Here is a 15235-nt window from a genome sequence, read left to right as displayed (position 1 = left end):
TGAAAGAACAGTCTGTAGCAGTTTTTGGCTTGTGAAAGTAACGTAAGTTACCATGGAATAACCTCACAGAGCACCACCGCCGCCACCCCACAGAGGAGCACCACCACCGCCGCCCCAAAGACAAGCACCACAGAGCACAACCACCGCCGCCCCACAGAGCACCACCACCCCACAGAGGAGCACCACCACCGCCTCCCCAAAGAGGAGCACCAGAGAACAACCACTTCCGCCCCACAGAGGAGCACCATAGAGCACCACCACCGCCGCCCCACAGAGGAGCACCACCACCGCCCCACAGAGTAGCACAACAGAGAACAACCACCACCGCCCCACATAGGAGCACCATAGAGCACCGCCCCACAGAGGAGCACCACCACCGCCGCCCACAGAGCACCACCACCCCACAGGAGCACCACCACTGCGCCACAGAGGAGCACCACAGAGCACCACCACCCCACAGAGCACCACCACTGCCGCCCCACAGAGGAGCACCACCACCGCCCCACAGAGGAGCACCACCGCCACCACACAGAGGAGCACCACAGAGAACCACCACCGCCGTCCCACAGAGGAGCACCACCACCGCCGCCCACAGAGCACCACCACCACCCCACAGAGGAGCACCACCACCGCCGCCCCAAAGAAGAGCACCACAGAGAACAACCACCGCCGACCTACAGAGGAGCACCACAGCCGTCCCACAGAGGAGCACCACAGAGCACCACCGCCGCCCCAGAGGAGCACCACAGAGCACCACCACCACCGCCGCCGCCCCAAAGAGGAGCACAACAGAGAACAACCACCGCCGCCCCACAGAGGAGCACCACAGAGCACCACCGCCGCCGCCCCACAGAGGAGCACCACAGAGCACCACCGCCCCACAGAGGAGCACCACAGAGCACCCCCACCGCCGCCCCACAGAGGAGCACCACCACCACTGCCGCCCCACAGAGGAGCACCACAGAGCACCACCACCGCCGCCCCACAAAGAGGAGCACCACTACCACCCCCCACAGAGCACCACCACCGCCACCCCACAGAGGAGCACCATAGAGGACCACCACCGCTGCACCACCGTCGCACCAGCCTGGGATGGGATTTCCAGGAGGCCACCGCATCAGCCTGAACCACCAAAAAACCCCTGTGACCACTCCTCCACCAGTGCCGATCACCCCCCTGGTAAGCTGAATTTGGACTGTAAGACGGACCCCCATTTGACACATTATATTTTTTTCCCTATTTTCCTCCTGAAAATTTGGGGTGCGTTTTATAGTCTGGTGCGTCTTATAGTTCGAAAAATACGGTATGTAAAAATCATTGTGGTCTGTTTGCTGGAGATCCCACTACTCGTCACAAAATAAAGGCTTCTGTGCTCTGAAATATGGAACTGCATGAAAAAACACAAGGTGGCTTATACAGTTTTGGTGTATTTGTTTTTTGCCAGTAAGTAGTGGGTGCACGACTAGATACAGCTCATGAATATGGCGGACTGTTGTGAATTCTGTTGTGGGTTCTGCTCTTGGGCTCCCTCTGGTGGTTATAAGTGGTAGTGCTGCTGTTTATCCTTCACAGCAGTCATCAGGTGCGTCCACTTCGGACGGGGCTATTTAGTCTGGCTTCACCCTTTAGTGAGTGCCAGTTGTTCATTGTTCTGGAGGATTCACATCCCTTTCTGGTCGCTCCTGCTTGCAGTTCATTTCTTCAAGATAAGTTCTGCTTGTTTTTCTGCCCACATGTTGTGGGCCTCATTGTTCAGTGCATTACATGTTTTTTCTTGTCCAGCTTAATCTGTGTATGGATTTATGCAGCCAAGCTGGAATCTTTGGAGAGGCAGATTTACCCTCTATGTCTTTAGTTAGATGTGGAGTTTTTTGTATTATCTGTGGTGGACATTTCTTAGTATTTTAATACTGACCGCATAGTTCTCTGTCCTATCTTTTCTATCTAGCTAGAGTGGCCTCCTTTGCTAAATTCTGTTTTCAGCCTGTGTATGTTTTTTCCTCTCCTCTCACAGTTAATATTTGTGGGGGGCTGCCTATCCTTTGGGAATTTTCTCTGAGGCAAGATAGTTTTCCCTTTTCTATCTATAGGGTTAATTAGTCCTCCGGCTGTGTCGAGGTGTCTAGGATTGGTAGGTACATCCCACGGCTACTTCTAGTTGCGGTGTTAAGTCCAGGGTCTGCGGTCAGTACAGTTACCACATTCTCCAGAGTACGTCTTATGCCGCTCCTAGGCCACCAGTTCATAACAGCGGACTACCTGACTGCAGGTTTACTAGTCCGCTAGTGATAATGTCTTGCTGATAAAAAGGGATTTTATCAAAACCAGGGCTGTGGAGTCAGAGTCGTGGAGTCGGAGTTAGTTTTGGTTGGAGTCGGAGTTCGGTAGAAATGTACCGACTCCGACTGCAGCTTTAAAAAAAAATGTATTAATATTTCATAATTGAACTTTCATATGAATTTTATAAATGTTACTCAAATAAATATATATGTTCTATCAAACCATGAACAACAGTGATAAGCAGTTCTGCTGGAGATAGAGACATTTCTAAGGGTACCGTCACACAGTTCAATTTTGATCGCTACGACGGTACGATTCGTGACGTTCTAGCGATATCGTTACGATATCGCAGTGTCTGACACGCAGTAGCGATCAGGGATCCTGCTGAGAATCGTACGTCGTAGCAGATCGTTTGGAACTTTCTTTCGTCGCTTGATCACCCGCTGACATCGCTGGATCGTTGTGTGTGACAGCGATCCAGCGATGCGTTCGCTGGTAACCAGGGTAAACATCGGGTAACTAAGCGCAGGGCCGCGCTTAGTAACCCGATGTTTACCGTGGTTACCAGCATAAAAGTAAAAAAAAACAAACCGTACATGCTCACCATCTGATGTCCGTCCGGTCCCTTGCCGTCCGCTTCCTGCTCTGACTGTCTGCCGGCCGGAAAGTGAGAGCAGATCACAGCGGTGACGTCACCGCTGCACTCTGCTCTCACTGTACGGCCGGATCTGTCAGAGCAGGAAGCGGACGGCAAGGGACCGGACGGACATCAGATGGTGAGCATGTACGGTTTGTTTTTTTTAACTTTTACGCTGGTAACCACGGTAAACATCGGGTTACTAAGCGCGGCCCTGCACTTAGTTACCCGATGTTTACCCTGGTTACCCGGGGACTTCGGCATCGCTCCAGCGCCGTGATTGCAACGTGTGACCGCAGTCTACGACGCTGGAGCGATAATCATACGATCGCTGCGACGTCACGGATCGTGCCGTCGTAGCGATCAAAATTGCACTGTGTGACGGTACCCTTACTTCTTGTGTGTCACTGTTCTCCACTGCCCTTATCTAATCTTATACTTGGTTAACCTCATGGTGCCCCAACCCCCCCTACTTACAATGTATGAAACTGAAAGTGAAAATGTGTTGCAAATTCTTAGTAGTAAAGCTCCTCCTCTAGACTAGATGTTTACTAGGTGTGCATCTTCCAAGCATCTCACAGCTGCTACTCAGAAGAGGAAGACTGTAAGAAGTATTATCCTTTCAACAAACTTTGCATCAGTTAACAGTGAGTACATGAGGAATAACAGTATTACTGACCACTATATCAGTTGTACGACCTGGCAATAACTTTGTACAATTGTTTTTAGGAAAAACAATTGTCATTTGGATTGTGAATGCAGAATTAAAAACCTGAGAATGTCAAAGAAGCGTCACATTAAATCAGCTGTATTTGAACATTTCACCATCACTCAAGATAGAAAACATTATGTCTGTCAGTGTATGACAAATGATCCAGACGAAAACAAATGCTGTGAAGCCAAGATCAGTGCATATTCAGGCAAAGATAAAAATGCTCCTACCAGAGCTTCTAATCTAAAGAGACATTTACAGCGCTTTTATCCAGAAGTACTGAAAGCAGCGGATGAGAAAGACTGCATCCAAACCAATGAACCAGTGCCCAGCTCTTCCAGCCAAACAAAGGAGCAGAGAACTTTGCAGCCATCAGTTGCAAGATATTTTGTCAGTGACAAAGTTACTGTGACAATGACAGTAGATACATTTAAAAACAGATCATAGAGCTTGTTGTAAAGGTTATTGTGCCTATTTCATTATTTTCACAACCAGCTTTTATGTGTCAGAATGGGGAAATGGCCCGCAACCTTGGTGTTTCTCTGGAGAGAGAGAGTATTAGAAAATTAGTAATCGAAGAAGCTTTTAAACAAAAGGAAGAACTTAAAAAAACTCTCACGGGACGCTTTCTGTTTCTTAAAATGGATGCCTGCACATGTCACAGAGTGAACTATTTTGCCATCAATGTCCGATTTGTTTGTGACAAAAATGAAATAGTTACCAAGACATTGGCAGTAAAAGACACCAAAGCTCATCACACCAGTGAGTTTCTCCTGGTCTTGGTGGAAAAGGTTCTGCAAGACTATGAACTTAAAGAGCAAGTTCTTTCTGTCGTAACTGACAATGCTTCAAATATGATAAGTACTATTAAGCTAATGAATGAGAGTAATGATGGTGACCAGCAGCTAGAAGAACATTCTGAGTCCACAGACGCAGAAATGTTTGAAATAGAGGAACACAGTATTGTAACGGAGGAGAAAACTGAAGTTGCTTCAGATGAACAGCAACATGATAGTTTAGATGATCTTGGTGAAACTGTGTCAATACGTTCTTTCATTCATCACATGCGCTGTGTTGTGCATACGCTACAGCTGGCTATAAGAGACAGTCTGCAAGAAGGACATGCTGCTGCACTGATTGGCAAGGTGAGAAAATTGGCTACTGTTGCCAGAACCCCTAAAGTTGACTCAATTTTGAAGAGACGTGCTGGAAAAGGGGCAATTATTGATCAAGCCACACGATGGGGCAGTACTTACTTAATGATTCAGTGCTTGGTTGAACTGAAAACCTTTCTTGTAGACATGGCTAACCCTCAACTGACGCTAAATGAAAGTCAGTGGAATCAGGTGACTGAGCTGGAAAAATTGCTAGAGCACCCATTTACAGTGACTAAAAAATTACAAGCAGAGGACTTAACTCCAGGTATTTTCTTAAAGGAGTGGAAGAACCTGATGTTTCGCCTGTCCCAAAGAGGAGGGTTAATTGCAAGTGGCATTGCTACATCAATGAAACGGAGAGAGGAGCTACTATTACAAAATAATATTCTTTTGGCAGCTGTTTATGTAGACCCAATGCATCGGATTCTTCTAGATGATCAACAGCTAACTAAAGGAAAAGAAGCTCTGTTTGAAATAGCAGTAAGGATGAAAGGGTTGCAGAACAGTCAGGAAGAACAAGAAGAATTTGGTCGTCCTGCCACATCTTCACCCTCATCAACTGATGAAGAATTTAAAATATTTGGATCACAAGGACCGTGCAAAGCGTTCCCGCATAGAAGAAGAGTCATCCCCATCAAAGAACACAGCCAGTACATTTCAGCAGAATTATTCGTGTGCGCTAAAAGAAATTGAGAAATTTGACCGTTCATCAAAAATAACAGTGCAACAAGTGATTCCACTGTATCCTGACATTGTCAGAGATGATGCCCAAGTGGTTACTGCTTTGCCACCAACCCAAGTTAGTGTAGAGAGGTTGTTCTCTGCTCTCAAAATAATTAGATCAGATAGATTTGAGGGCATCCATGAAGGAGGATCTGACAGAGGCAATACTTTTTCCGAGGACAAATTTATAGATTTCTTATTATTAACTGCATAACAGTGTTTATTGCATACTTACAAGAGTTTAGAAAAGTTTATAAAAGTTATTTGCTATATTCTAATTGTATTCTAATAAATATAGTTTTTGCTCTAAGTGGTCTGATTACTTATATGATGGTGAGAAACTGAATAAGCACGATGTTAATATTTTACAACAGTAAATTTATTGTTATGAATTGGCCATTTATGAAGGAGTCGGAATCTGATAAAATCCAGGAGTCGGAGTCGCAACTGGCTTACCGAGTCCACAGCCCTGATCAAAACTACAGAAAGCAACCTAGTAAGTGACACCGCTGGAATCAGTGTCTCTGCCTCTACCTTATGCTGCTCTCAAATTAGGTGGTAAAACCTGGTGATAGAATGCAAATTAAATAAATGTGCAGGTGCACAGAGCTATTGGCACAATGAAAATCAAGCCAAAAATGTAACAGCAATGTGCAGGCACCAAGACAAACACAGTTATAGGCAGACGTGCGATAAGAACGTCACCTATATATACAACGCTGGCAAAAATTAAGAGACCACCACATCAAAACCCTGTCATGAGCAGCCCAATCTCCAGACCTGAACCCCATTGAAAACCTCTGGAATGTAATCAAGGGGATGATGGATAGTCACAAGCCATCAAACAAAGAAGAACTGCTTACATTTTTGCGCCAGGAGCAGTGAGAAAGACTGGTGGAAAGCATGCCAAGACGCATGAAAGCTGTGATTAAAAATCATGGTTATTCCACAAAATATTGATTTCAGAACTCTTCCTGAGTTAAAACATTAGTATTGTTGTGTCTAAATGATTATGAACATGTTTTCTTTGCATTACTTGAGGGCTGAAAGCACTGGGGTTTTTAAATTTTGACCACTTCTCCTTTTCAGAAAAAAAAATAAAAAATTTATTGCTTGGATATTCAGAGACATGTTGTCAGTAGTTTATAGAATAAATGAAAAATTTACATTTTACTCAAAAATATACTATAAAGAGAAAAATCAGACAAAGTGAACATTTTGCATTGGTCTTAATTTTTGCCAGAGCTGTACATAGTAAACATTGCACATTATAGTCAGGATTCTCACACAACGTTACGCACAGCTCGCTGTGTGCTGCGGCATTTGTAGTGCTGGTTGTCTTTGCACTACGTCCACAGCATCTCGTGCCTGGACATTTATTTCTCTTCGGATTGTCCTGCATAACTTTTATTTTTTGTCTGCGATTTTCTGAATGCCTCAGAAATGTCGACGATAAGATTGCTCTCCCTGCTGTAAGCGACAGCATTACTGCGGTCATCTTAAAGTAAACCTTTGACCAGAACTCTGGAAATCACGGCTTTCATTATTACAGCAGCATTTTTGAACAACGGGAACACAGATCAGGATTTGGTCTTACTAAAGAAACAAAAGCGACAATCTGAAATGAAAAGGAAGCTTCAATAAGAAAAGCTGGTGGGTAAACAGTACCTCTGAGAGTCTTCTTACCGCCGTCAATGCCCTTCAATCCTAAATAGTACAGGTTACGATCACTAGAAGAAAAAAGTGATAGTGTGTGAAGGAAGAGCAGATCTGGAGGAATACAGATACCATGTGAGCCCATTTATCCTGCCAAGAGGGTTTATAGAAAGCGCTTACACACATACAACAGATTCACTGAGCTAAAACAATCAGAGTCCCTAAACAATGGGGCCGATTCATCAACACTTTTATGCCAAAAGCCTTGAGAATTCAGTGACAAGATGGGTGTAGTTTGGGAGGAGCAGGGGTAGGACAGGGCATGACCACGCCTGCCCATCCTATTGATGAAAAGTGCTGGCAGTTTTTACACCATCACTGCTACTCCAGTTCCAGACTGGAGTAGCATAGCTGGCACGTCGCACACCACTCAGAAGAGGAGCTATATTCATTGAATGGGGTGCGCCTATTAATGAATTTGGTGCCGTCTACTCAATTGAGACAGGCGTAGCACAGGCGCACGCTTCGTCAGTCTTGATGAATCGGCCCCAATGTGTCCTACGACATGCCAAGAGGGAGTGTAAAAACGTTACGATCAAAAGGAGAAACCCATCTAACAACATTTTTCTGACATGGATTTTATAATTAATTTTTTATTAAAAGGTGTTATCCGGGAGCATTTTATTTTCTCTTATGGGCCTAAGAACTTACAGTCAGGTAGTTGCTAACTATCTGCCGGCACTATTTTTGTTTTTAAATCACAAAAAAAGTACAAGTCTGGAATCGCCGCGTCTTTAACGACCCAACCTATAAAACTGTCACACTAATTAACTTCTTTAGAAAACATCATACAAGAAATAAAAAACATGGCAAAAAACTATACTTTTTTATCATACTGCCGAACAAAAAGTGGAATAAAATGCAATCAAAAAGACAAATGTAAATAAAAATGGTATAGCTGAAAACGCCATCTTGTCACGCACAAAACAAGCAGCCATACAGCTCCATCAGCAGAAAAACAAAAAAGATATAGCTCTCAGAATAAAGCAATGCAAACATTATTATTTTTTCTATAGAAGTTTTTATTGTGTAAATGCGCCAAAAAATAAAAATGATATAAATGTGGTATTACTGTAATCGTAGTGACTCAAAGAATAAAGCCGTCTTATCAAATTTACGACACGCAAAATGGCATTAACATAAATACAAAACAGAAAACAATACCTAAATTGCTGGTCTTTGTTCATTTTGCCTCCCAAAAAAATGGAATAAAAAGTGATCAAAAAATGTCATGTGCCAGAAAATGGTACCAATAAAGTCAACTCGTCTAGCAAAAAACAAGCCCTCACATGACTGTCAGCCGAAATATGGAAAAATTATAGCTCTCAAAGTATGGGGATGCAAAAACTTGCGATAAAAAGTGTCTATTAGTGTGTGACAGCAGCCAAACATAAAAAAAAAAATACAAATCTGATAGCTCTGTAAATAAAATCTATTCTTCCCCTGCTGTTGAGTTGTTCTTTCTGCCTCACAAACATTCACAGTAAGGCTGGGCTCACATTTATCCTGCGCTTTGCGCTGAGCGCTTTCACCGGGTTTCCATGTAAATCCCTGAAATACGCAATTCCGACGGAACTCCCAGCGGAAGATTCCCTGTAATGAGGCAGATGGAGGCACTGTAGAAGCTGTCTAGCCTATGATCAGGCATTGTATGCTGCTGTCACTAGGAGGCTGACACTAGACAAAAAAAGTTAGCTCCTCCTCAGTGGGGTGCACCCACTGACTGGCACAAAGCTCGTCAGTTAATGAAAAAGAAGGAGGAGAAGTAACAACAAAAAACTATACACAGGCCCAATAGAGGCAAATAGGCCAAAACAAGGGAACTGAAGGCGCCAAGAAAGAGATTTTATTATGGCGAGTACCAAAAATCCTTCTTTCTTTATCGCTTCATTGGGGGACACAGGTAACCATGGGATGTCCTAAAGCAGTCCCAAGGGAGGGAACAGAATAGCATGCTCAAATCAGGTCGGGAGACGGATGATGGCCACTTGCAGCATCTTTCAACCTAGGCCAGCATCAGTCGAGGCGTAGGTATGGAACCTGTAGAATCTTATGAAGGTTTGAATTGCTGACCAGGTAGCGGCCTTACAAATTTGGGTTGCAGAGACCAGGTGGCGAACAACCCAGGAGGCCCCCACTGCAAGGGTAGAGTGACCCCTCACTCCTGGTGGGGGTGGTCTATCCTTAACTCGATATGTCTCCAGTATAGCCAAGCGGATCCAGAGAGCAATAGTAGACTAGGAGGCAGGAAGTCCCTTATGACGACCCTCAGGAATAACAAACAAAGAATCTGTCTGAAGGATGCTGTCCTTGAGAGATAGAAAAGTAAGGTTTGGACTAGGTCCAGCTTGTGGAGAGACCTTTTCCAGGGGATGGACAGGGGACAGGTAGAAAGGAGGAAGGACAATATCCTCATTTATATGGAACAGGTCAACTACCTTGGGAAGGTATGAAGAAACTGGTTGTAGGACCACCTTGTCCTTGTGGATGAGGAAAGGAGAGTGGCAAGAAAGAGCTGCAAATTATGAGACCCGTCTGATGGAAGTGATGGCAACCAAAAAGGCAACCTATCAGGAGAGAATGGAGATCACAGTATTCTGAATGTGTTAGAAGGGAGGACTCTGAAGAACGCTTAAAACCAAGTTAAGATCCCAAGGGTGCACAGAGGAACAAAATGGTGACACTGGGCAAGCAACTTCCTGAAGAAAGGTCTTGACCTGGGAATGAGAGGCCAAATTCTGTTGAAACGCATTGAGAATGCGGAGACCTGACCCTTGAGGATAATAAGAGACAAACAGGACTCTAGCCCTGATTGTAAGAACACCAGAATAGATGGAAGGGAAAAAGACATGGGAGCTGTGTGGCTGTCTTCACACAAGCGAAAGAAGGCCTTCCAGTTCTGACTATAAATGCGTAAGGATAAGGGTTTCCTCGCCTTGATCATGGTCTGTATGACCTGGGACGAGAAGCCTGCCTCCCTCAGGACTGCAGCTTCAATGGCCATGCCAGTAAACCGAGATACCGAGAATTTTGGTGGAAGAGGAGACACTAAGAAAGTAGGTCTGGTCACTCTCGGAGTTTCCAGGCTACATCTGTGAGTAGGTTAACTAACGCTGCGTACCAGGCTCTTCTGTGCCAGTATGGAGCCACTAGGATGGCTTGAACTACTTCCACCTTGGAGATCAGAGGAAGTGGTGGAAAAAGGAAGCTGAAACTGACCGCCATGGGGTCACGAGACCTGGCCACGAAACAGGGAACCTTGTGATTCATTTGAGACGCCATCAGATAGAAGTCGGCATTGCCCCACCTCTGATAGATCTGTTCGAACACAGATGGGTTGAGGGACCACTCGCCCGAGGAGAGGCCCTGACGACTTAAGAAGACGGCAGCTTAGCTGTCCATGCCTAGAATGTGCATCGCTGATATTGATGGCACCTGCTGCTTGGCCCATGCCAGAATCTGTGAGACCTCTAACATGACTGACTGGCTGCGTGTCTCACCCTGGTGGTTTATGTATGCCACTGCCGTGGCATTTTCAGACAGAATGTTAACTGGTCGGCTGGCTAGAAGGCCCTGCCAGCGGAAAAGGGAGAGGTATGTGGCTCTGATCTCCAGGAAGTTGATGGGAAGAGAGGTTTCCCGACAGTTCCAACGACACCCTGGACTATGTGTTGAAGGAAGACCGCCCCTCCATCCGAGGAGACTGGCGTTCGTCATGACAAACTGCCAGTGGAGAGGGAGAAACGATCTCCTGTGTGAAATGGAGGGGGGGAGACTCCACCATATCAATGACTGCCTCACTCGGAGAGGCAGTAGTATGTGGTGATCCAGGGAAGAGATCCTTTTGTCCCAAGCTGACATGAGGGCCAGTTGGTGGGGATGGGAATGGAACTGTGCGAAAGGGATTGCTTCCATTGTGGCAATCATTTTTCCTAGTACTCTCATGCAGAGTCAAAGAGAGTGGGGGAATGGGTGTCTTAATGAACGAATCCTCAGGCGGAAATCTTCTCCTCTGGAAGAAGGACTCTGGCGTGGGCAGTATTGAACAGCATGCCTAGGAAAACTAGGAGATGGGCCGGGATCAGAGAAGACCTTACTGTGTCAACTACCCAATCTAGATGGGTCAGTGTGCCTAGGGTGATCTAAAGACTTTTGCCATAGTCTCGGATGGACTGGCCCTTGATCAGGAGGATGTCGAGGTTGTAGATGATTACCATCCCCTTGGAATGAAGAATGGTGATGATGGCTGCCAAGACCTTCGTACACACTGGGAGCAGAGGCCAGTATGAAGTGAAGATCTGTGAACTGGTAGTGGACCCCATGGACTGCGAAGCAAAGAAATCTCTGATGCACAATGCAAATTGGAATGTGGAGATAGGCATCCTGGATTGTCACAGAGCATAGGGATTCCTCTGGTTCCATGGAGTGAATCAAGAAGCGGAGGCAATCCATCTTTAAAATGACAGAGGTGCACCTGCCGGTTTAGCAATTCGAGATCCAGAATCGGGAGAATTGAGCCGTCCTTCTTTGGGACCACGGTTGGAATAGAAGCCTGAGAAGCGTTCTTGAGAGGGAATGGGTCAGATGAGCTCTGCCCAGAGGAGATGGCCTGAATGAATCTGGGGACTTAGGCTGAGACTCTTGGAGGGCGGGCATGAAGAAATGTCTGCATGGGAGAGAAGAAAATTCTATCTTGTAGCTGGTGGTCTCCCTGACCGAGAGGTAGTCGACTACGGAGAGCCACGCGTTCCGGAAGAGAAGAAGCCAGCCACCCACCCTGAGAGAATTCCCAGGTGGGGGTGATTCGTCATGCAAAAGAGAATTTATTACATCAGGATCCTGATGGCTTGGCAGAGCACCCTTTGAGCACCATGCTCAGGTGGATTTGAATGATGGCTTACTTCTCACTCAATGGGCATGAAAACCAGTCTTGCTGAGAGGAGGTCCCGGGGGAAGAAAACTGCCGAAAGGAGTGAAATTGAAGAGGACATCTCCTGGTTGGTGGAGTTTTAGACCAAGGCTGGGAGAGAAAGGTTCTCTTACCGCTGTGGCGTCTGAGATGAGCGGATCCAGCGCAGATAAAAAGAGTTGTGATCCTTGGAAGGAGAGATTGGCAATAGACTTTTTAGATGCTGCGTCCGCATTCCATGACTTGAGCCAGAGTATTCTGCACATGGCTACAATATTGCTAGTGACAACGGAGGAACAGATGGCAGCGTCGAGAAACACTTCGAGCAAATATTTTCCTGTGTAAGCAATCATGTCTGCAAAAATCAACCAGTTCATTCAAGGAGGCTACCCATGTGGAAGCGAAGTTGTGACAGAGAAAAGCGCCCGCAGCCGAAAAGGCAGACTTGACTAGGGATTTGATCTGTTTGTGAGTGGAGTCCTTCAGAGAGGAACCATCAAGGATTGAGAGAACAGTTTTGGCGGACAGGAATGAGACTGGCGAATCCACGGCTGGGGAATCTGCCCATTTGCTGAGGAGATCGGACCCGAAAGAGTTTAAGACATCCAACCGTTTCTTACCCCTGAAGCGCTTTTCCGGGTGCTCTCACTAAAGATTCCGTCAAATTCCTTGTGGTTGGAAAACACCCAGGGAGGGCGTTTTGCCTTTTGAGCGATACTGAGGAGGATAATATTCCTCAGCAAATATTGAGGGTCTGATTGACGGCAGAGATGAGGCTGTCCACCATGTCCTGGAGCTTGGAGGCTTGGTCCGTGTCAGGATCGGAGTTTGACTGAGAAGCAAAGTCAGACCCTAGGGCCACCTCAGGAGATAAGGAGTGGGATACTGAGGGCATCCTGGAGGATATGGAAGAGGAAGGGGAACCAGACGGGAGCTATTATAAGCCCACTTCTAGGACCTTATCGTTGATATGCCATGCTATGGATGGTGGGTGGAAGCCTGCGATTCGTCCTGAGAAACTATTGGAGCAGTGGTGGTGGCTGAAAGGTTAGGTAAACACTCTAGGACCTGTACCAGGGACTGGGATACCTTGGTTAGGTCAGATACCGATTGAGAAATGGCAACAGCACACTCAGGGAGGGGGGGGGGTGTGTGCTATCATCTCGGGTGGTGGGGCTCCTGTGAGGCTATGTGCACACGTCCGGAAAGTATGCAGAAATTTCCTGAGAAAATCCTGAGGTTTTCCGCAGGAATTCTGCACACGTTTTGGCGCGTTTTTATCGCGTATTTTGAGCATTTTTTGTGCGGATTTTTGCGTTTTTTCCGGAGGATCCCAATGCAATAATATAGTGGGAAATCCGCTTAAAATCCGCAAAATTAATGTAGACCAAAACAAAGCATGCACAGACCTGGACCAGATCTCAATCACAGGACAATAAAACTGTCACACTCCTTATCTATGAACTGTTTCAATATTTAAGGCCACAACTGCTTCTCCCCTTCCCATGCATTATTCCTGTGTCTTGTTGTGCATAAATATGTGATTCTTCAGATTTTGTATTAGTCTTTGCCTGATGAAGAGATCCAAGTAGTCTTGAAAACTTTCAATTTCTTTCCATCTTTTCCGTTAGCCATTACAAGGTATCAACCACTGCGGACTCTCAATATTTTAATATTTTTCAGTCTACTGGCTAACATGGTACACAATATATATTTTTCCTGGATTGACCATCACAAAATGTATGAGGAACATAATTTTTTTTTAAATGTTAAGAGCATATCGCAGTGGATTCAGATAAACTCCAGTAACCACAACCAACATTTATTAGGAGTGCTGAAAGGCAATGAATGAATACTGAGGAAATAAAATAGGTCTGATCATTTTGGGGGTGAAATAACTTCTGGATATGAAGCCTTATGGATGCCGCTTTGTATATATGTGACACAATGACAAAGTTCAGGACTTACTTGAACAACGCTCTGGAGCAGAGACACGTTATCCTCCTGTCCTCTGTAAGATCATCCAGGTAAAGACACATTTCTGCCACCTGACTCCACTCCACAGACAGCATGGTCCTGGTTGAAGAAGTGCAAAAAGTAAAATACATGTAATGAACCAACCACAAACAGATCTGTCACGGCAATATGCTGCTACTGTGGACTAACCAACCAGATTTGTAGGAAGAGAATGTGGAGCATATGATATTACTTGCAAATTGGGTAGGATTTTAAAGAATCCCCATCCACACACTAGTGATTGTGAAAGTGTTCTCCAGGAATATAAACACGGATGACTTATTAGAGGCCACCAAAGTTGAGCTAACATATTTGCAGGACCTTGGTATTGTAGCTATGGGGAGGACACAGCCTGGAAGATAACTCTGCCCCCAGAGCGTCTTTTACATGAAGAGGTCCGCATTACCAGTGTGAGAAATGTAACTAACAGAGAGCAGGAGAAATTAACTTTGTCTTCTTGCAAACACATTTTTTGCAGCTCTTGAGCTCTGCTGTATTGTAACAATAATCGCAGCCGTGTCTGCCTGTGAGATGGAAGCGGAGGGGAACCTGTAGATGTGTCGGTATAATCACACACAGCTCTGCAGCGAGATCAGAGAGCGGCCATCACACCTCACACTGGTAACTCCCCTTCATGTAATATAAGCTCTGGGGGCAGAGTTATCTTCCAGGCAGCGTCCTCCCCAGAGCCTGGAAGACATCATTTATATAAAGTGATGGATAATTTCTCAGCAACAACACAGCTGATAGGAGACACACAGGGAGGACTGTTTTCAGCACTCTATAACCTGTATGACCACTTTATGGAATGGAATCTGTCATGAGATGTGTTACAATCTCATCTCCTTACCTAGTATTGTATGCTGTGGATTTTCCACACACAAATCTGCGCCAAACATACCCAGCACACACCACATGTGGACACCGTTATAGTTACAAAGAGTGTCATGATCCTGATAGCAAAGGATTCTACAGTTTTTCATGAAAAAGGGGCATTAGGGAAAAACCAAGATTTTGACACACGACATCAATATTGTGGTATAAAATAAAGCGCTGTCCAGAAAACCTTCATATCCCCTGTTACA

The 15235-nt window shown here is 45.5% G+C and overlaps 1 protein-coding gene across 3 annotated transcripts in view; it reads right to left on the bottom strand.

The window, feature by feature from the left end:
• The window catches only part of TGS1 (trimethylguanosine synthase 1), a 60579-nt gene that overhangs the window by 43776 nt on the left and 1568 nt on the right, over nt 1-15235 (bottom strand). For all 3 annotated transcript variants that reach the window (XM_077270506.1, XM_077270504.1, XM_077270505.1), the window contains exons 2-3: nt 14103-14210; nt 7178-7239 (exon numbers count right to left, since the gene is read on the bottom strand). In XM_077270506.1, coding sequence (XP_077126621.1) covers nt 7178-7239; nt 14103-14206 — 166 coding nt within the window. In that variant the 5' untranslated portion in view covers nt 14207-14210. The remainder of the gene's footprint in view (nt 1-7177; nt 7240-14102; nt 14211-15235) is intronic.

The sequence above is a fragment of the Ranitomeya variabilis genome, chromosome 6, assembly GCF_051348905.1.
Source record: "Ranitomeya variabilis isolate aRanVar5 chromosome 6, aRanVar5.hap1, whole genome shotgun sequence".
In the NCBI taxonomy this organism is placed as follows: domain Eukaryota; kingdom Metazoa; phylum Chordata; class Amphibia; order Anura; family Dendrobatidae; genus Ranitomeya; species Ranitomeya variabilis.
The sequence above is the reverse complement of the archived record's forward strand: the minus strand, read 5'-3'. Positions and strand labels throughout refer to the sequence as shown.